This window comes from Ochlerotatus camptorhynchus, unplaced genomic scaffold (genome assembly GCF_037179485.1).
Source record: "Ochlerotatus camptorhynchus isolate MF236.1 unplaced genomic scaffold, CSIRO-AGI_Acam_v1.1 ptg000320l, whole genome shotgun sequence".
NCBI classification, from domain to species: domain Eukaryota; kingdom Metazoa; phylum Arthropoda; class Insecta; order Diptera; family Culicidae; genus Ochlerotatus; species Ochlerotatus camptorhynchus.
Window position 1 is genome coordinate 2,763,945 of NW_027040808.1, and position 22,443 is coordinate 2,786,387.

At 40.4% G+C, this 22,443-nt stretch overlaps 1 protein-coding gene across 3 annotated transcripts in view; it reads left to right on the forward strand.

The window, feature by feature from the left end:
- Positions 1-22,443, forward strand: part of bark (protein bark beetle) — a 77,196-nt gene that overhangs the window by 40,788 nt on the left and 13,965 nt on the right. For all 3 annotated transcript variants that reach the window (XM_065229724.1, XM_065229723.1, XM_065229725.1), the window contains exon 3: positions 22,265-22,440. In XM_065229724.1, coding sequence (XP_065085796.1) covers positions 22,265-22,440 — 176 coding nt within the window. The remainder of the gene's footprint in view (positions 1-22,264; positions 22,441-22,443) is intronic.

A 22,443-nucleotide genomic window follows, 5' to 3' on the forward strand; every position in this document is an offset into this window, starting at 1 on the left:
GTCCAAACAAGGATCGAAGAGGAATAAGAGTTGGAACAAGGTAGAAAATTTTTACAGGTTGAGCACTGAAAAGTGCTGTTTAAATTTGTTGTAGCTTTAGGTAGTAGTAACACTTCCTTCAGCAAAAAGCAAATAGATCCGCACGGCAAGAGAGCACGATGCGGACTGATTAAAGAAAGGGTTAATTTTTCTACAAAACTGTAAGAGAATCTTATATTCCCCGGAATTACGTTCTATTCTTATATGGTATCTATCTACTAACATCCAATGTTCAATGTCTTAAACCTGATGTTCTCTTCTACTCACGTACAAAACCAACCGTTCGCCATTACCAGTTTCTGTATAATGACTAACTGCACAGTAATGTGTCTGTTTTCTACCAGCTGGCTGGATTCACCTTAAGAATATATCATACCACAAACTTCATATTATTATCTTCCAAGATGTCAACTACGCTGGAACGCACGTACCGCATATCAATTGCGTTCCTTCTGCCACCAGCAACGTCACTGAGCTACACCTCACGGCAGCACACAATTTTCCAATTTAACGATCCCTATCTCTCATCCTCACTTTGTCAGCAGCAAACAACGCATTATAGAAAAATGCGTCCGTTCAACTATCATCACCTTCTGCGTTGTTCATCTAGCTAATCGTCTGAATTGCCTTGCTTTCAACGACATTTACCTGAACGTACGACAGATCGAGGGCAACAACTCTGTCGTCTGACAGAGGTCAGCGGCCTTGAAAAAAAACTCATACCACAGACAAACAGACATAACAGTCGCAAGTTGTTCATCGAACAAGCATTTAACGGCCAATTTAAAAGTATCGTAGTTGGTAGTATCGCCACCTGTGGCGCGCATAGTCAATTTCCTTGCGTTTGACGTTTACACACTACCGCCATCTGTTCAGCGTACTACCCACCACAGTGTACTCAATAGATGGTGATAATGTTTTAGCGACGATGTTTTACATTGAGAAATATTCAATGTGTTATGTCTGTTTGTCTGTGCTCATACCCTTAAGGACTTCGTGGCTTTCTTCTGTCATTTCTCTTTCATGTTGATTCTTCCCTTAACATTTCATTCTCACACGCATTCTTCAACATAGGAAAAAAATGCAGCACGTGGATGATTATAACAGAAAGAGGCGAGCTTCCTGCATGAAGCCGGATGCAACACCTGTTGGACGAAGCTCTATTCATTCAATTCTGCCCGTACCCCAATTAGAAATGGATACAACTCGTGTACCGACTATTCTAATGAGGAAAGCAAAATGGTCTGACTCACTGTACAACCCGAACCCGTCTGGCACCGGTTACCTACAACCATTTGTTTGGGTTCGTCCGGTCAAAACACTATTCAGAAAACCCTCCACCTCTCCAACACTCTGTTTTCCACGCCATCAAAATCAAAAGTGCAGGTTCATAGCAAAATTGGCATAATGCAGAAGGTAATTATGCGGCTTCATGCTCGGCTGCATCATCATCGTCATCATCGTGGGCTCAAAATGGGCTCGACACGTGCGACGACGTCGCCGTTGGATGGTTAATTATCGGTTTTTGCGATCTCGGCGATGATCATGATCGTGTCGATTCACAACGACCAGCGACGATGATGATGTGTATCGCACATTTGCGTCAAATTGGCGCACGATCATCGTTCACCTGCCACTACCGAGACGGTGGTGTTAGACAGGCGATGATGCACTTATCGGTTTTCGGTTGGTGGTGGTGGTGTAAATTTTATTTGAGTATGATGTGGTACCTGCCGCTTGGCACCGGATTGGTTTTAATTGACTCATTTTCGCTATTGCTTTTCAAGCGATCAAATGGTGCGATTCAAGTTCAATTGAAATTATGGTAACGACTTAAGTGAAAAATTGGAGGAAATCGAGAAGAGATGGTATTGATGCCACTTGATGAGTAGGGTAGGATACATTTGGGTAAACGGTTTTGTGCTCCCACATGCTGGGACACATAAGATTCTCTTATATTTTTCAATCACTACACGTACAGATTATGTCTAGTAGTTGTCGAAAGGCTTTTAGAAATTTGTTATAGAATTAACACTCTACCGCCCAAATTATGGTTTTTGTCATATTGATTACTTCACATACTTTTGTTCGAAAGGCCTTGTTTTGTTTGTTTGGTCAAGAAGAAGTAGAATTCTGAATTCATATTCCAATTTACCGGTCTAAAATTTCTGCATGGAATGGGTGATTGTTTGGAGGGAGAAGCAGACTCGAAAAATAGGAGCCAGAATTAATCTGTCACGAACCGTCATTGGGAGCCAAGCTGTTTGAAGATGCCTTTCTTACAGTTGAACAAGAGTACACAAGGCGGTATTTAAATCTTACGTAAAATAATTTATGACAAACTGTCGTTTCCAGCTATCTTATTCAATGGGACATCGTTTTTAAAATTCATTCATTGAATATACAATCAATCAATATTGAAAGATACCATTAACCAAGTTTGTTTCCTGCTGGGATAACCTCGATCACGGGTGATCTATTTTGCGGTTTTAGTTGAACATAAGAAATGCGATACTGTCGGTAAGGTGTGCACCCAAGTGTAAGAGCATAGTTGAGTCTTGTAGAGGAAAGGACATTAGATTTATCCCAGGCTATTATTATTCTAGAAAACCGTAACTGATAAAATAGGACGCTCGCATTATCAAATTTGGAATACACTTTTGACTACTTTCGAGAACGTAATTTGAATAGCTTGTTCAACCAGGACTTAAATAATCGTGAAGCCAGTCATAGTTTGTTATGGTAGCCAGTACAATGCGTAAACTGAAAATCGAAACATTGGTCGTCTAAAAACAGATCAGTCAATTCAAGTTCCTTTTGACCTCATGAGGAACATCGATTGGCAAAAAATTGTATCGGCTGTAACTCTTGGTATTGATTCTACCGATCCTCTACCACCATTGGACGAGTATCGTTTCTTCACCGAACTAATCTACAAAAGCGCATTAGAAGCTCAGAAACGACGTGTTCCAAGTGCATCCTTCAAAAGAAGACCCGCCACCCCTGGATGGGATGACGAATGCACAAAGTTGTATCTGGAGAAATCCGATGCCTTTAAAGATTATCTTAGACATGAAAGATCTGAGCTTTTTGAAAAGTATCTAATGCTTGAAAAAAGCTTGAAAACATACTAAAAGGAAAGAAACGAAATTTCTGGCGTACTTTTATCGAGGGACTTTCTAGAGAAACATCGATAACAACGCGTTGGAAAAAGGCTCGCTATATGCGAAACCGCTCATCTTCCAATGAGAGTGAAGAATACTCCTCCCAATGGATATTCGACTTCGCTAAAAAGGTTTATCCAGACTCTGTACCAGCACAACACAATTTACGGGATACAGCCCGAAGTAACGGTTCTCTGGATGAACCATTTACAATGCTGGAATTGTCAATGGCACTTCTTTCATCGAATAACTCTGCTCCGGAAAGCGATATGATCAAATTCGACCTTCTAAAAAACCTCCCCGATATCGCTAAAAGACAATTACTTACCTATATAATTCATTTATGAAATTCAATATAGTTCCACCAGCATGGCGACAGGTTAAAGTAATAGCTATTCAAAAGCCTGGGAAACCAGCGTCTGATCACAATTATTACCGTCCGATCTCTATGTTATCATGCCTGAGGAAATTATTAGAAAAAATAATCCTATAAAGACCATTGGGTTGGATCAAACAACCTACTTTCAAATACGCAATTTGTTTTCTGAAAGAGTAAAAGAACAAACGATTGTCTAGCGATGCTGGCCTTTGCGCACAAGGAGCAATTGGCTTCAGTCTTTTTGGATATTAAGGGTACATTTGATTCTGTTTCCATAGACATACTGTCAGACAATTTGCACAGTATTGGATAACCCGGTATTTTAAACAATTTCTTGTATAATTTGCTGTCAGAAAAACAAATGGCCCTCAATCTAGGTCAACTGACAACTTCTAGAATTAGCTCCATGGGCTTTCCCCAAGTTTCATGTTTAAGTCCTTTACTTTATAATTTCTATGTCAAAGATATTGATAACTGCTTAGATAATATATATGTTTGCCTCTGGTTTGCGTCAGGTCAACGATGTTGTGAATACTAATGGCAGACTCCTCGATCTTGTGTTTGTCAATCTACCGGAGTACTTTGACCTCATTGTACCATCAACTCCACTTTTACCAATTGACGACCATCACGCACCATTTATCTTGCTTCTTGACGAAAGCTGTAATGGCACAATCACAACGGACGATGGGGATGTGAGATTCAACTTTAATTTTCAGTCGTGTGATTTTGGTCGTTTGGATGACGTGCTCTCAAACATCGAATGGGATGCTCTACTGCAACGGGAATCATTGGACGAGTCTGTATCAGCTTTCTATGTTAAACTTTAAGAAGTTCTTAGTGACCAAGTACCTCAAAAGAGACAACGAGCTTCTTCAGTCTACAACAAGCCATGGTGGACCTCTGAACTACGTCATCTACGAAACGTCCTCAGGAAAGCACGCAGCCGTTTCTTTCTGATGAAGTCCGATAGTGAGCGGAATAACCTTCAGGAAGTGGAAACAACGTACAAGGCACTTCTCTTTTCCACGTATGAAAGTTACATGGCTAAGATTCAATCAGATGTCAAGCAAAATCCTTCATGTTTCTGGAATTTTGTCAGAAGCCAAAAATCGGCTACTCGCATTCCAACTAACGTTAAATACGACGAAACCATCGCTAGCTCTAATTCGGAAGCAGCAAGCCTATTCGCCAAGTTCTTCGAGAGCGTATTTAGCAAATCATCGCCTGTTCCTCGCTTCAACCGCTTTGCCCATATTGCTTCACCAGACATAAATCTACCCGACGTTCAGTTTTCCGTTGTCGAAGTGGTGAAAGCCATTGAAGAACTCGACGTTGATAAAGGACCTGGAATGGACGGTATACCACCCTTGCTGCTGAAGAATTGCTCCACCGCACTTGCATCTCCCATAACATCTCTATTCAACCGTTCGCTGCATGACAGGATGTTCCCAGTGGCTTGTAAATCAGCTTCTATCATTCCAATCTACAAATCCGGCAACTGTAATCGAGTCACGAACTATCGAGGTGTTTCTGTCTTATGTTGCTTGAGCAAAATTTTCGAAAAACTGGTGCATAACGTTCTGCATAACGCCGTATCTTCATTAATGTCCGGCAGCCAACATGGTTTCATGAAACAACGCTCCACGACTACAAATCTGATGTGTTACGTCAACACCTTGTCTCGCGAAGTTGAACATGGACAACAAGTTGATTCGATTTATATAGATTTCGCCAAGGCCTTCGACACTGTACCACATATCTTGGTCATAGACAAAATGGTACACATGGGGTTTCCGGAATGGATAACGCAGTGGTTGTTCTCGTAACTGTCGGACAGAACCGGTTGTGTTGTAGTGAATGCGGCACAATCCCAGTGTACCCCAAGGAAGCGTTCTTGGGCCGCTGATCTTCAATATCTTCGTAAATGACTTGTGTATGCTGCTCTCTTCTTTTAACCTTTTTTTGCCGACGACTTGAAGATTTATCGTGTCATCATTTCTTCAGAAGACTGCATGGCGTTGCAAGAGGACATAAACGTTATGCTCCTTTGGTGTAGCGATAATGGAATGCGCGTGAACTGGGACAAATGCCAAATGATTTCGTCTACGCGACGCACCAGGCCCATTGTCCATCAATTTAAAATGGAATCTGTCATACTGGAGCGAGTTCTATCGATTTGTGATCTGGGCGTTACTATTGACTCAAAATTGAAGTTTAACGAACATGTAGCTATTATATGCGCCAAAGCATTTTCTGCACTCGGATTTATTCGTCGACATGCTTCAGATTTTACTGATGTGTACGCCATCAAAACGTTATATTGTTCGTTAGTGCGAAGTATCCTGGAGTATGCTGCTCCTGTATGGACAGCATTCTACGCGACGCAGATCTTAGCAATTGAGCGTGTGCAGAGGAAATTCATACGATTCGCTCTACGCCAGCTTCCCTGGAATGACCCAGTGAATCTTCCTTCTTACCCCGACCGATGCCGATTGATCAACTTAGAAAGTCTGTCATCGAGGCGAATTAAAATGCAGCGTATGTTCGTATTTGATGTCATTACAGGAGGTATTGACTGTCCTGCACTTCTTGAGCAGATACCGATCAACATTCCTCCACGTCGCTTCCGAAGTTCACCTCTACTGGCAATTCCGTACCACAGGACGAACTATGGGCATCAAAATCCACTTGATTCGTGTCTCCGGGCTTTTAATGAAGTTGACGACAAATTCGATTTTAACATGTCCAAAACTGTATTTTCACATACACCCAACCGGGGGATGTAAGATTCGCTTACAATTATGTGTGATTCATTATCAGAGGATGTTAGTGGAGACCGCATGAACCGAGGATGCGATATACCTAGCTGCGGTCCGATGTAAGAAAATTGGAGACCGAAAAATGTGGAGTGTATTAGTGAGTGAAATTAATTATGTCGAAAAAAAATAGAAAAAAGGTTGCCGACTGGACTCGAACCACGGACGTTGCGATTATCAGACCTGTGCTTTCTCCACTGCTCTCTCCTTGCTTCTTTCAAAGCCTAAAAGCAAACATGAAGCGCTCATTTTCTCGCATGCTCGACTTCGTATGCTTTTTCTGCTGGACAGATTCGAGACAAGTGTGTGCGTCGTTCTACAATGTTCTACAATGTGCGTCGTTCTACAAGCTTACTGGTATAGTCGAAAGCGTAGATAGAACACGAAATACAAAAAGACAAAAAACCATTACATCGCCTGCATGGTCAATTTCTAGCATTCGTTGCGATGTTCATGAACAGAGGATGATAGGAAACGGAACTAACATTCATTGTAATAGATTTTTGGCTTGCGTGTAGGATTAGGAATTAAGTCTAGAAAATAGTATTAAGTAGTTCAGTCTGTGCGACTTAGTCGAAGGCGGTGATCGTAAATAAATAATTGATGCACGCTTAGACAGCTTGCAGACGATGCCGTGGTTTCCCTGAGAGGTCCACGTGCGAAAATCTTGCAAAAACCATTGCAAAATTCCCGAAATAATCTGTCTTTCTGGGCAAGAAATTTAGGGATCGAATTTTCACCGCAAAAAACTGAATTGGTAGTGTTAACAAGGAACATGGTGGGGTGCTCACCCGGAAGACCTAATTAAACTGTATAAAACAACTATTCTTGCAGTTCTTGAGTATGGCTCTTTTTGCTTCCTCTCAGCAAGAAAAACCCACCTAATTAAATTGGAACGCATTCAATATCGTTGTTTATGTATTGCCCTTGACTGTATGCATTCAACACACAATATGAGCCTAGAGGTTCTAGCGGGAGTAAAACCCTTGCAGAACCGTTTCTGGGAGTTCTCATTAAGAGTATTGATTAAATGTAGTTTTTTTTTTTTTTTTTCCTTTGGTTTGTTTTTTCCGTCGATCTTGTTTTCCGTGCTGAGCACCAATGCTACCGACGTGCCAGGAAGGCAGCTCCCACACCTGGACCCTACCTATCGACCCATCAACTCATGAACCGGGGACCAACGGCTTTACTTCCCATCCGAAGGAAGGCGTGATCAGAGATGTTATGCCTCAGAACATCCCGGCGGCGCCGACTGGGATTGAACCCAGGCCTGCTGGGGTGAGAGGTAATCACGCTTACCACTACACCACCGTGATTAAATGTAGTGTCAGTAACAACCTTGTGATTGAAAACTTCGAAGCAATGCTCGAATTGAGCACCCAGTCTAGATTCGTGCGAATCTATCTTAATTATATGTCATCGGATATTAGCCTTCCGTGCTGTAACCCCCTTCGTGTATGCTTTACTATCTACAGTTCCCCCATTGACTATGATCTCTCCATGAAACAAGCTATTCATGGAGTTCCAGATCAACTTCGACCTATCTCAATTCCCCGTATTTTGCTGAAAAGTACCAACAAGTCAATTGCAATAGAAGATTTTTCACTGATGGATCACGCATTGATGAATCCACTGGCTTCAGCGTCTTCAATGAATACTCAACCGCCTTTCGGAAACTTCAGGAACCTTTACCCGTTTATGTTGCTGAGCTAGCAGCAATCAACTTCGCATTGGGGATGATTTCCGACATGCCCATAGACCATTGCTTCATCTTCTCGGATAGTCTCAGTTCGATTGAGGCTATTCGGTCGATGAAACAAGTATTTGCTTTCAAAGGTAAGGGAGCAGATGACCCAAGTAACCAACAAGCCCGCTAATTCGCATTTTTGCAATATAAGCCTCATACACGGCTAACATAGGTCATGCTAAGCTTTATATTAGCCGCATATTGGTCTTATATTGCAAAAAAGGCGCATTAGCGGGCTTGTTGGTTGGTTGGGGAGTTTGCTGGTCGAAAGATCTTATATGATTACCTTTGTACCCCTCATGTTGCTCAATCCTAGGCATTGAGAAGGCAGACTCTCTCGCAAAGGTGGGCGCGCAACAAGGCGAGATTTATGATAGAAGAATTTCACATGATGAATATTTCCCATTAGTTCGTCAGAGTTCTCTTTTAAGTTGGCAAAACGATTGGACAAGTAATTCTCTTGGGCGGTGGTTACATTCCATTATTTCAAATGTTTCTTCGAGAGCGTGGTTCAAAGGTCTGGACGTAAGTATTGCCCAAGTAATGACGCCTCCAGAGCACGAATGTTGGATACCCTTGTGGCCCGAGGTAGACAAACCTTCCGTGAAGTAAGAGATGTATTGGGAACCTGTGATCTTCCCTACATGCAGGCGATCTACGAATTCCTTTGTTTGTCTGATGTTAGAGTTTGATGTGACCATCCCCTCCTTTGCAAACAATTTCCAGCCATTGTGTCCCAGTCTTAATATCCTTCTGTTTCTGTGCTACTTTCCCCTGTCCAGCCAGGATTTGGTCAACCGTCCGAGAGTTCTGAAGGATGCTTCAGAAACCAGTTGCCTACCTACATCCTTCCAATCGAAATTGTTACCCATTAACCTCGAGCCCGCCACGCGTAATTGGTACCCAATACAAACTTAGAACTACTGCTGTTTAAAATGTAAATTCAAGCATTACTGATTTTTGGCTCCGCAAAGTGTCACACATGACTGAGCCTAGTAAATAAACGAATTAGTTTAAAAAGTGGAACTTAATGAAAGCCTAAGTGCTTTTTCGTCGCTTTTAGTTTCCGGATTTTAAAGATCGTCGGTTGCAGTGGCTTGCTTACTGAACAGAAAAATGCGGTCCCAGGTCCATTCATATTAAAGAGATTTAGTGTCAGATCACTTGTTTATCGTGTATTTTCAGAAACTTGCCGTCGTTGTCGGTGCCGGGTTTGAATGCCGTTACAACAACGCGAGTAACAGTAAAAGCTCTGATCAAGCCTTCCTTCGGAAGGGAAGCAAAGCCGTAGGTCCCCGGTCCATGAGTTTGATGGGTCGATAGGTAGGGTCCAGGTGTGGGAGCTGCCTCCCTGGCGTTGGCAGCATTGGTACTCAGTACGGAAAACAAGATCGACGGAAAACAAATCAAGGAAAAAAATATAGCGCTGAAGAACGTGTCGTGTTGGTTTTCACACACAGTTCGATAGGAGTTTATTGCTCAAAAAAAATTTGATTATTTTGCCTTTGAGAATCACTTATGATTTTTACATTTTTGGGTTGGATAATCTAGCACTGGTGAATATCATTAAACGCGTATTCGTTGATGTGTAATGAATTCATTTGTTCATTTCGCTCGTACGTGACAACGCAAAACAAACGCAATTCATCTACACTGCGTTGGAGCGCTACTCATTGCGTGTGATGGTAAATGATAAAAGCAGACTCAGTACCCAACAAACAATTTTAGCTGCAGACTAGCTTATACAGGCAAATATTAGCTGTATAAGCCAATTTTTGGCTGTGTAAGCTAATCTGCAGCTAAAATTGTTAGTTGGGTAGTAACTATAATTATTCCTCGAGAAGTTATAGCACATTTTCTTTAATTAAATCAATTCACTTATAGGGGATTTGACAAGCAGAAACACCAAAACAACTAATCGGCTTGAAGTTTAGGTCAAATACTACAGTACAGAACAGTTAAAACACATATTTTCTCATGGACTGCCAAGCATGCTTGGCATACACAGTTTTGGTCACAAACTGCTCATTTGCTAATAACTTTCCACACAGTTGACAAAGCATAGTTCTGTTTGAAGCAATAGCTAGAACAAAGTTTAAGCTTGTTATAGGTATGTAAGAAAAAGTAGATTTTAATTCTAGTAATAAATGTTAAGTATATAGTAAGCCATGATCCTAATCTATCAATTACTTAAAAGAAAATCAATTTTCAATAACTGAGTGAAAAGTTATTAACAAATGAGCAGTTGATGTGTACAACTGAGCATGCCAAGCATGCTGCCAAGTAATACCATATTTTAACTTTATTTTTCCTTAATTCCATTAACCTACAGGGGAGAATCGAGCAAGGGGGAATACAAAGTCAACTAGTCTACTTGCAGCTTAGGATCAAAAACTATAAAGTTATGAGGATTGACTTGTTGCGAAACAATTTCACCTTGCCTTCTGACGGCGGTCTATATGAAGATTTGTTCGAGTAATCTTCATATTAGCCCCGTAATGTGGGTAGATCACCTTTTCGTGGTACGTTACGGGATGTAAGATCTACCACCGATTCCTAGTCCTAACTACTTCAAACTAGAGGAATATGATTTTTCAGTAATCCAAGGAACACATCTTAGTCCTTGTTACTTTTTATGCCTTGTTGATAGTGACAAGACTCGGCTTTGTCTACCGAGGATGATCTTGAAAGAAGGAAAAAAATGAGTTAGTTGTCTTCATCTATGTGATTCCTAATCTTCTATTCGTTGTTCCATAGTTTGAAGTGGTTAAGACTAGGGCTCTGATGCATGGTCATTATCGGTGTCATACCTTAATTTTGTTGCTAAGGAATCCAATTTTGATTGACAAAGGGGCGCGCCTTTGGAGGGTGTTTCAACACTCCGAAGGGTATAAATAGCGGGACCTTTCAATTAGAGTCGGATCCTTGCGATAAATGCAAGAGTGACAACTGTAAAAAAATCGAATACTTCATCATTTCTCAATAGTGATGGAGTAATACGACATGCACTAAACTAAGGACACGGGATATACTACAATAGATCAATTTACTGGTCGCAGTAGTGTTAGGTCCCGAACAGAGGAAAAAAAAATCTTCATATTTATGAATTTTATTGCATAAATTTTTACAAAATCCATTTCAAACCCACCTCTATAAATGCTATAACTCTTTTGTTACCTTTCACATACACTGAGTTTAAATGTTATGATTTGAAATCTCACGTCTTTTACTTAATTTTCTTCCTTTCATGGAAATGCTTACAGCACTTTTCTCCGCCGTCACATGAAACATTGTTATAGGTACTTTTACAAATGCTACGTAAAAATGAGAGGCACACCACCAGCATGCAACAAGCGCCACCGTTCCATGGATGACTTCCACCAACATGGAACAAATTATGCTTAAATTGTGTATGAATAAGAAGAAAAAAAAAAACAGTGACTTCACGCAGCGGAAGCGGTCGTAGTTTGATCTAGGGATGTTGCTATAAAATGTTTCGGCGGTCAAACATGTTTATTTATTTTTTTCGTTTCAAGGTCCTAAAATTTGAAAACATTTACAATGAATTTAAAATCATATCACATAATTTGTGGGGATCCTTGAACAATCCTACATCCCAGACAGTTTGACGTAAACGAATGGCAAGTCATTCGGTAAATTACTGGTGCGCGCGATGAAAAGAGTTAGGCAGACTGAAATTAAAGCTTATAAAATTAATTCATTAGAGACCCATTTCCATCTTTCTGCGCATAGTGTTCCACATTGAATCGCTGTGCATTAAACGTTGTGGATCGGAACCGCACAAAGCATCGGAGCTGCAACAAAAGAAACACAACGCTTCGTGATTGTCTTCTTGCATCGATTAAGAGTAAACCTACCGAGAGGTAGAGCATCTGACCTGGGTTCAGCCTTTCTTTTTTTCCAATTCGTACAGTAAAGATTCCTTAAACGTGGGAAATTAACTGTGTTCAGCAAATCGCACCCTACAGCTGTTATGCAATGGGGAGTTAAATGGTCTCTGACAAAATAACTTGGAAGATTATTGGATAAAAGCACTCACTTGTTTTTCGGTATTATGAAATCACTAGATGTTATAATGATAATTAATACTAGTAAGTTAAAAGAAAAAGGTCGTGAAGTATGTGTTTTCGGATAAAAGTAATCTTCAATTAAGAAGTTCAGTTTTGTTGTTGTTATAAATGGAAATGACCTCCTGCATTATGAGACATAGTTATTGAAACTTCCCGAGTGATTGGTGATACATGCCATGAAAACCTAAAAAATTGTCGATGGTTTGTATTTGAAACATTGTGGGTAATTTGATTCGAAGTCAAGTTAGCTTGAATCGCAGAAAGTGGTTCCTAAAACGTGTATGAATTTGAGACTGTAGTGAGCCCCAAACCGAAAGCGGTCCCCTGCGAGGGACACAGAATGACTGTTAGCATCAAATTTCATTCTATATTGGCTTACGAAATCTGTTCGAGCATGACTAAGTCGCGGTGCGTATAATGACGTGACGCCACTATGGTGACCAAACAGGTCAACGAGCAAAGCAAATTAGGGCAATCCGAAAACTCAACAACGCTCGTCTTTCGTTCGTTGCACGCGATGGGTGACAACAAAGCAAGACAAATTGGGTCGGGAGTCTTCTCATTTAATTATGTATGGGGTGCCCAGGACCGGTTGGTGGGTGGAGTTCTAAAAAAGTACTTAGCATAATTGATGGAACACGATGCGTGCGCGTTCACTGGGTCAATGAGCGCTTTGTCTAATTTAAGTGTTTTGTAATCCTAGGTTAGGATTGTTTGACCTTTTTCTTGTTATGTAAACTGCTGTAATTGATTTTGGAATGTCGTATCAAATGATGAAGATTTAAAGTTTGAAATGGTTGTCCCTGTGTAGTGCCATAAAGAATTCTATACTAATAGTGAAACCTCTTCTCGTCGTCAAGTTCAAGGGACACACTGAAAAAAGTTTTCACTTAGTTTCTATTAAGAAAGCACACGGGAAAAAAAGAGTTCCCATATTCGTGAACCACAGCCGTGAACCATAGTTCACGGTGTATATTTGAGAAAATTTTGTTCTGGATAGCTGGCCGTGATTTTTAGTTCACGGTCCGTTCCCGTTTTCGGGAAGGGATTTTTTTCCGAGCACATAATATTTTTCCAAAAACAGAAATAATGATTTTTATCTGAATATCACATAACATCAGAATTCTATGTGAGTAATCATATATATTTCATTGGACACATAACGTTCATGTGATTTAGTGGTACAATTGCCAATTATCAAATCACATGAAAGTTATGTGAAATTTGCATGGATATTTCCAACTGGTTATGTGATTTATTTTATGAGTGCAAATATCACAATTTAAGAGAGCCTTAATACTCTCTTAAATTTTGATATTTGTCCCTTGAATTTGACGGCGATTGTTCCCTAGGCAAACCAAAAACAAAAAAATGTGGAAGGAGTTTCAATAGTAATTAGCAAGTTTACCCCATTAGGTATACATACGTTTGGAATACGGACGTTAGGCATAATATACGATAGGCTTAAAGCTTGTTTTTCAAATATACCTACAATATTGTGTTTTGTAGAAAAGTCAGCGTGATATGTAGATCGTTTCGTTCACCCTTACGGCGCATGTGTTCGTGTCATAATAATCCGAAGAAGTGAACTAACCTTCAAGCAAACCCCACACGCATCAATATATTGAAGCGAAGGGGAATTATTGACAATAATATTGATGATGTGAATTTAGATATATTGTCAATCTTGATATATTGACGTCAATATAGAATGTATTGACAATACGATTATTGTCAATATAAGCAATCGTGTAGGGTCCACTTCAAAGGAATGGAAAAAATAGCCATCAGGGAGCCCCCCTCCCTCCACTACCTTGCACAATACAGCCAGCCGGCTTGTGTTGAGGGAGTGAACCAACACCACTAAGGAATCGATCACACAAGGACTCTCGCTCCAACAGATTGTTCACAGAAAAATACCTTGTCATCCTGAGGTCTTGAAAAAAATATCCAGTGGATTTTATGGAGATCTCTGATCACCTGAAGGTCGTTGTATCAATTTCTGAGTTTGCTGATAGCACATGACAAAAATATCTGAAGATGTGATTTGAATTAAATAAAACATTTTTTGCTTCCAGTTAATTCCACTTAATTAATTTTAGTATTCATGACAGATACGAATTTCGACTACAACGTGCAGTCTTCATAAGTGTCATCGATTTGAATGGTTGGACACTTTAAGATCTTTAGAATAGTAGCTGATCACTCCGATGTCTTGAAAAAAAGCCACATAACTTTATGGAAATCTTCAAACACACAGCAAAAAATTAATTTTGATATCACATCAAAGTGGATGCACTTCAATCGTGTCAAAAATATGGTGTAATATTACTTGCTAAAAAGGACAAAATTATCATTAATACAGCGCATGAACTGACATTACGCTGCTTTTACAGCATTTGTTTATTTTTGGGGTCATAAAAATTACATGAGATTTTCAACATGATTGAAGTGCATCCTCTTGGATATAATATTAAAATTTATTTTTTGCTGTGCATATGAATGTTTCTGGAATAATTTCTGAGTTGCCTGGTATCATATGAAAGAATATCTGAGAGATGTGATGGATTGCTGTATAGATAAAGATCTTCAGTAGAGCTGCACCGAATAGTGCTATTTGGCCTGGTATTCGGTGCTTACATGTGAAATTTTAATGATATTTGGCCATGTTATTACAAATGAGTGGTCGATATAACGATTGAGTGGAATTTTGTTAGCTCAAAGCCTGATATTCGGCCAAAGTATTCGACCAAATACTATGGCGGCCAAATATTTGGTGTAGCGCTAATCTTCAGGCATCATACCTGATCTATCCGAAGTCTTGAAAAAAATATTTAGAGATATTTGTATAGATCTATAACCACTTGTTGGTCTGTGCAATAATTTCTGAGACACCTGGTATTACGAGAGAAAAGTACCTCATCACCCTGAAGTCTTGAAGAAGTATCCAGGCTAAGCTGCCTGGTACCATATAAGAGAATATCAAAAAAATGTGATTTGGATTGCTGGACAGTTGGATATTTTCAGAATGATATCTGATCAACCTGAAGTCTTGATAAAGACAAAGTATCCTGCGATTATCATGGGGATCTCTGAACGAAATGAGCTTCGGAATAATTTCTGAGCAACCTGGTATCATGAGAGAACATCTAATAAACGAGATTTGAATTGTTCGATAAAAGATCGGGGATCATCATAGAAGTTCTGGGAATTGTGTGGTATAAGAACTAATTTCATCAAAGTGCTTGCATCTTTTACATCAAACAGATATTCTCTCATATGATACCAGGCTGCTCAGAAATTATTCCAATGATCTTCAGCTGTTCTAAGATCAACATGAAGTCCACTTGATATTTTTTCACGATTTCAGGTTGATCAGGTATCATTCTAAAGATCTTCAACTATCGAACAATTCAAATCACGTTTATTAGATGTTCTCTCATGATACCAATTATTCCGAAGACCATAAGGTGATCAGAGATTCCCATGATAACCTCAGGTTACTTTTTCAAGACTTCAGGATGATCTGGTATCCAACAATCCAAATCACATCACTCTGATATTCTCTCATATGATACCAGGCAGCTCAGAAATTATTCCGATGACCTTAATGAGTTTTAAGATTTCCATAAAGTCCTCTGAATGCTTTTCAAATATTTCAGGTTGATCAGGTACTATACTACGTCCTCACATCTCCCAGATAATCTTTCATGATACCAAGTGACACAGAAAATATTACAAAGACCTTGATGTGATCAGAGATCTCCAAAAACTTCTCATGATATTGTTTCAAGTCTTCAGGTCGATCAAGCATTATTCTAAAGATCTTCATCTGTTCAAGAATTTAAATCACGTCTTTCATATATGTTTATAAAGACCTGCATCAGGTGATCAGCTATAAAATAATCTCTATAAATGTTCAACAATCCAAATTACATCCCTAAGATATTTTCTCATCCAAGCGACTCAGATACTATTTTATAACCATTCCGGTAATCATAGATCTCCATAAAGTACTCAGGACATTTTTTAAGTCTTCAGCTTGTACAGGTACTATATTGAAGATGCCAAACAGTCAAATAATGTCTCTCAACTATTCTCTCAGGAAACAAGATGAATCCTAATTTTTTTCCAATGATCTTCATGTGTGTTTTCCAAAAAACATCTCTGAATATTTTTTCAATACTTCTCCAATAATTTAAATCACATCTCTCAGATATTCTCTCATAATACCAAGTTGCTCAGAAATTATTCCAAAGATATTTTTCAAGCCTTCATATCATTCTAAACGTATCCAACGATTCAAATTGCGTCTCTCAGATATTTTCTTATCACGGGCATCACGGGACTCATGAATTATTCCAAAGACCTTCAGGTGATCAGATATCTACAAAAACTTCTTTCGATATTTTTTGAATACGTCTGCATGATCAGTCTTCATCTGTTCAACAATACTATACCGTATGCGGGATAATATTTGCACCATTGAGCAATGTCAAAATTAAAAAAATTCTCAAAAATTTCGTTTTTGAGTTTTTTTTGTTCTTCAAAGGGGGATGTATCTCAGAGTCTTAAACTATGTTAATCATCGATCGAGTTTCCACTTGCTGGAAAACGGCCTCCACACGCTTCCGGAATGCACGGCATGTTCTAATAATGTAGTCTGGATCCATTTCTCTCCAGGTACGGGTCAATGTTTGTCTGAGGCTTGCTGTACTCGGGTAGCGTTTAGAACAGGCCTTGGCCTTCATGACGCGCCATATTGAGTAATCCAGCGGATTAAGATCGGGGCTGGATGGCGGGCACATATCCTTCGCCCAGAACGGAAGATGTTCCTTCAACTACTTCTGAGTGCGGTTCGAGGTGTGGCACGGAGCCCCATCTTGTTGAAATACAACATTTGATTTCGGACCGTACTGTTCTTTGATTCACGGAAGAACATACTTACTTAAAATCCCGATGTAGACCTCCGTGTTGATCTTGTCGCCTTCTGGAATGAACACCGGATCCTTTTTTTGCCATCGGAAGCCACCAATCCAAACATCATAACGCTAGCAGGATGCTTGGTCAGATACCCGTTCTTGTGCTCGTCGGCCACCGGTCGGTTCTTGAATTTGATACGGGATCGACGGTAAACATGCTCTCGTCGGTGAACAGGATTACCGGATTTTTTTGCTTAAGGAAGTTCAGTTTCTTGCATCGTTCGACTCGTAGCTCCCTGATGCGGTTGGTAATCATGTGGGGTTTTTTTTTCCGTGCCCTCGACTTCGCCCCGCAATCCTCCTTTACGATCTTCCGTGTCGTAAAGCCACTGATCCCGTGTTCCTTTGCCATTTTCCTTATTGAACGTACTGGATTCACCCGAATCTTCCTTTTGACAGCAGCGATAACCCTCGGAACCCGAGCTGACCTCGGATGACCTGTGGCCACCTTCGCGGATAGTTGTCCTTTCTTTTCTCGGTCTAAAACCCTTTTGACGGTCCACCGGGACACTCCCACATTTGCGCGTGGGACAAATCACGAATACGCTGCCACTTCGTCATGGTGCAACTGTCAAACTAAGTAAATCGTTTTCTTTTATACACAGCCTCCTACGGTGTGAGCTATAGGCTACGTGCATGCAAAGAAATCCAAGGCATTGTATGCACAGGTCAAACGGGAACCTTATTTGTACGATGGTGCAAACATTATCACGCAAACGGTACATCTTGGCTTTTGGATCCATTGAAGGTGGTTCCGTATTGGATTGTACCATTCAAAACTCCAGCTTTACTATATTGAAGTTCAAGTGATTTACTGACTATCACACCTGAACGCCCCGTAATGTGGGTAGATCACCTTTTCGTGGTACGTTACGGGATGTAAGATCTACCACCGATTCCTAGTCCTGACTACTTCAAACTTTGAGACAGGATTTTTCAGTAATCAAAGGAACACATTTTAGACCTTGTTACTTTTTATGCCTTGTTGATTGGTTTTGTCCACCGAGGATGAACTTGAAACAAGGAAAACATCAGTTAGTTAATCTTCATCTATGTGATTCATAGTCTTCTATTCGTTGTTCTCTAGTTTGAAATGGTTAAGACTAGGATACATGGCCAGTATCGGTGTCATTGCTTAATTTGGTTGCTAAGGAATCCATGATATTGACGCGAAGAAACTGTTCGAGTTCATGATTATATCCGCTGACATTCCGCAATCGTTGAATAGAAGCTCTCCCTGATCGACAATCATTATGATAACACCTTTATGACCGTGTAGAGAACTGAATTTGTCGCCAATTTGTGCATGAAAAGTTTGTACATTGTCATCAAAATCCAAAGTTCTCCACCAAACCGAAAGCTTCAAGTTCAAGTGTATCCAATGTCCGATAGACACAGCATTTTTTCACAGGCTTGGCTGCACCGAACCTTCCACGTCTTTTAAAACTGTGAGTTCACCCTGGTCATCATTTAGAACGCTGAGATGTAGGTTGCTTTCACCTGCGAAGACAATTTAAATTACCGATTCACGAGCAGCTCACCACCTGTAAATCTCGGCCATTGCCTTATACCTGTTGCTTCACTCCCATGTATACTGACCTCACAATTATGGATCACTTCCATTTGATTAACACGCTAGACTGACTGACCCATAGCCATAATTGCTTTAGCTGATCCATAATTGTAGGGTCAGTGTACTCCAGAGCCCGCTATTGCGTAGCTTAACCGCTTACAGCATCGAAGCGGCTAGGTATCCGTATCGATGCTTACCACTTGCCTAATCTGCTTATTCGAATCAGTTACCATAGCTTTGAATATGATGGCCACCGGAATCTCCTCCGTCATCGAATCGTACTTCAGATAGTACACTGGAACCTCCATTTACGAACCAAAACGGGGGTTCGTAAATCGAATTAGTGCGTTAAAAAACCTCGTTATTTGGAATTTACTTCGTAAAAAGAAAACTCGTTATTTGGGATTTACTTCGTAAAAAGAGGTTTTTTAAAATATTAGCAAATACCCCACAATATGGGTATTTTTGGAATCAGGGTGACCTGTGAGATCCGTGAATCCATGTCTGAGGCCATTTTGAAATCCAAGATGGTGACATCCGGTTACAGAAACACTGATATACCCCACCATATGGGTTTTTTTGGAATCGGGGTGACTTATTAGGACTGAAAACCCATGTCTGACGCCATTTTGAAATTCAATATGGTGACTTCCGGTTACATAAAAACATAAAAATAATGTTAAATAACCTACAATATGGGTATCTTAAGAATCGAGGTGACGTGGTGGTATTTACCAATTTTTCTGTTACCGGAAGCCACCATATTGGATTTAAAAATGGCGTCAGACATCGATTTTCGCTTCCTTAACGTCACTCCGATTCCAAAAATACCCATATTGTGAGGTATTTGGCAGAATTTCCAAGTTTTTCTGTAACCGGAAGCCGCCATCTTGGATTTAAAAATGGCGTCACACATCGATTTCTGGTCCCTACAAGTCACTCCGATTCCAAAAATACCCATATTGTGGGGTATTTGATAGAATTTCCAAGTTTTTATGTAACCGGAAGCCGCCATCTTGGATTTCAAAATGGCGTCAGACATCGATTTCCTGTTCCTACACGTCACTCCGATTCTAAAAATACCCATATTGTGGGGTATTTCACAGTATATCCCAGTTTCCCAAAATCACAAAAAAAAATCTCGCTATTTGGAATTTACTTCGTAAAAAGAGGGACGAAAATTGAATACTGCGTAAAAAAAGACTTAGTTAACGGAGGTTTCAGTGTACTTCTTTTACATGTCTCGACAGCAGAATCGTCCGGGACCTCTTCTCTTGCTTCGAACTCGTTACCTGACACTGGAGTACGTTGTTGTAATCATCTTGTTCCAGGAAACATGTTCTTGAATCAGAAAAACCTTCTCCTTGCTAAAATCACCGAAGCAAACAAACGCACACATATGTACGAATTCATACCAAACACCTTTTAAAACTAAGCATTGCGCTGACCTTGTTGCAGTTTCATTTTTGACAGTTTTAAACTTTTGAAATGTCGAGTAGTTTGAAACATTTTGAAACTCAGCATTGCGAACGGAATAGCACACAAAACAACAACAACCTATTTTTGTGCTGTGCGGGAGCTTCCAGACGATCCCTGCAAGGCATATGTGAATCATTCTCAGCTAATCTATAGTGTTCACAGATAAATGTAATTTTGTATGTTTACATTTATTTATCAGCTACCTATGTAATATTGATCCAACAGGTGACAAAGCCGCCTGAGATGTCCACACCCACATTGATTCCAGTGGCAGCTAAACATTCAAACAGACTGAGTCATGCGCGGCGTAACGGTGACGTGCTCGTTCATTCCACGGAATCGGCTTTTGAAAACGGATCAAATCTTCTGGTATTGCACTCCAATGTGACGTTTTAATAGCTTCCATCACGCAATAAAAAAAAATCACTCTAATGTCGTGCTGTAACAGTACGGTCCCAACCACACCATCACAATCATTCCCGTACGGATTGTAATGTCAATAGCTTCGCATGTCATTCACTCGACGCTTCCACTATGTACTGTATAGCATTTGGAAGCAGGTGAATGGCCCAAACACAACTAGAGGGTCTCGCGTGACAAAATGTTCCGCCCCTAGTTTTCATTCATGCCTCCGAAGCGCTCTTGCGAGCGAGTGAATGCTGTAAACATCCGCTTTCGCTGAGCAGAGCAAAAGGTTAGGTCAGCCGTTAATTAATTAAGACGATCTGGCAGTTCGCGCTAAGCCAATTACGTGTTTACAACAACCGAGATGATGGCTTAAATTGCACAGTTCCACCATATGTGCAGCGCAGAGATCGGTTGAGGTCAATTGGTAAATGACGACATTTTGCCCGTCCGAAGTTCAATCAAGATCGATTGAAAGCTGCTTTAGTCGTGTGCCATGATTCACTCCTGATGTGGCCCGGGGTGTCATGTCGTTTGGTGTCCGCCGTTTTATCTACCATCGTAAAAATGGCATCCGTCTAGGTCTAGTGGGAGAGAGAGAGAGCTACTATAGAGGGGATCGTCCGTATTTTTTTATGAATGAATGATTCGAATGAACGTGATACGGACGTCGTGGGCAGGGCGATTCTGCGTATGATTGTACGAGATTTCCTCGGGGTTTCCTGTGGCGTCCCAAGAGATCATCATAATTAGGTACGTGGGTTACCATAACCGTTGAGTGGTAGTTTGCAAAATATTTACCATCTTTATTATTCCATAGATAAGTGAGAAAAGGGAAATGCTTCAATGCGAGGAAAACGGTTGGTTGTTGAGAAATTGCATGATTGGCGCACATTTTTGTGATCCACTAGCTCTTTAGAATGGTATTCACCAAGCCGATATGCTTTAACTTCGCAACTTAGTGTTCTTTGAAGCACTTCCACAGTTATTAGGTAATTGAGGCCTGTCTATGCCAAGCAATGCATGAATTTACATATTATGTGGCAAGTACAAATATTTTCTATGCCCAGGGAAGTCGAGAACATTTCCAACCCGAAAAATGTTCTAGACCGGACCTGTACCTTTACTTACTAGGCTATCTGAGACCCCAAGCTTTAATTATACTTATACTTAATTAGGCAATATTGAAGCGATTTTTTCAAGTAACATCATTCGTTTCTATGTCGCCTGTCCATGCAACTTTCTGCTTATCATCCTATCGCGCCCAAGTTTCCCACCTACAAGTACACCCAAGGGTAATTGCAGTAATTTCTCCAACGTGTTACTCGTATTTTCCATGAAGAAATTTTCACACTTTTCGCCATCCATCACAACTCAGCATATCAACAGCACCGCAACTCGGCTACTCGGTTAAAAGCTTTCAATTTCCCTTTCCATGTTCGCACAGGTGATTACTGCTGCTTTTTTTTTTTACTTTCGTTCATGTATGGCCGGGGTCGTATGCGTTGATAGAGTGCAGGAAAATTGCGTTAATTGTCGGAACTGATTTTACTCTCGTTTTCTATTTTCATTTTTTTTTTGTGCAGGGTACTTCGGAAAACAAGATCACCTTTACCTCGTTGCCCAATTCGGGTTATAAGGATATCGAATCGGATCCACGGGAGGTAGGCGCCCGGTTGGTAGATGGTCCAAACCCGCTGGCGGGAAGACTGCAACTGTTGAATCAGGGGAAATGGCGATCTGTTTGTAGTAATTCGAAGAAGTA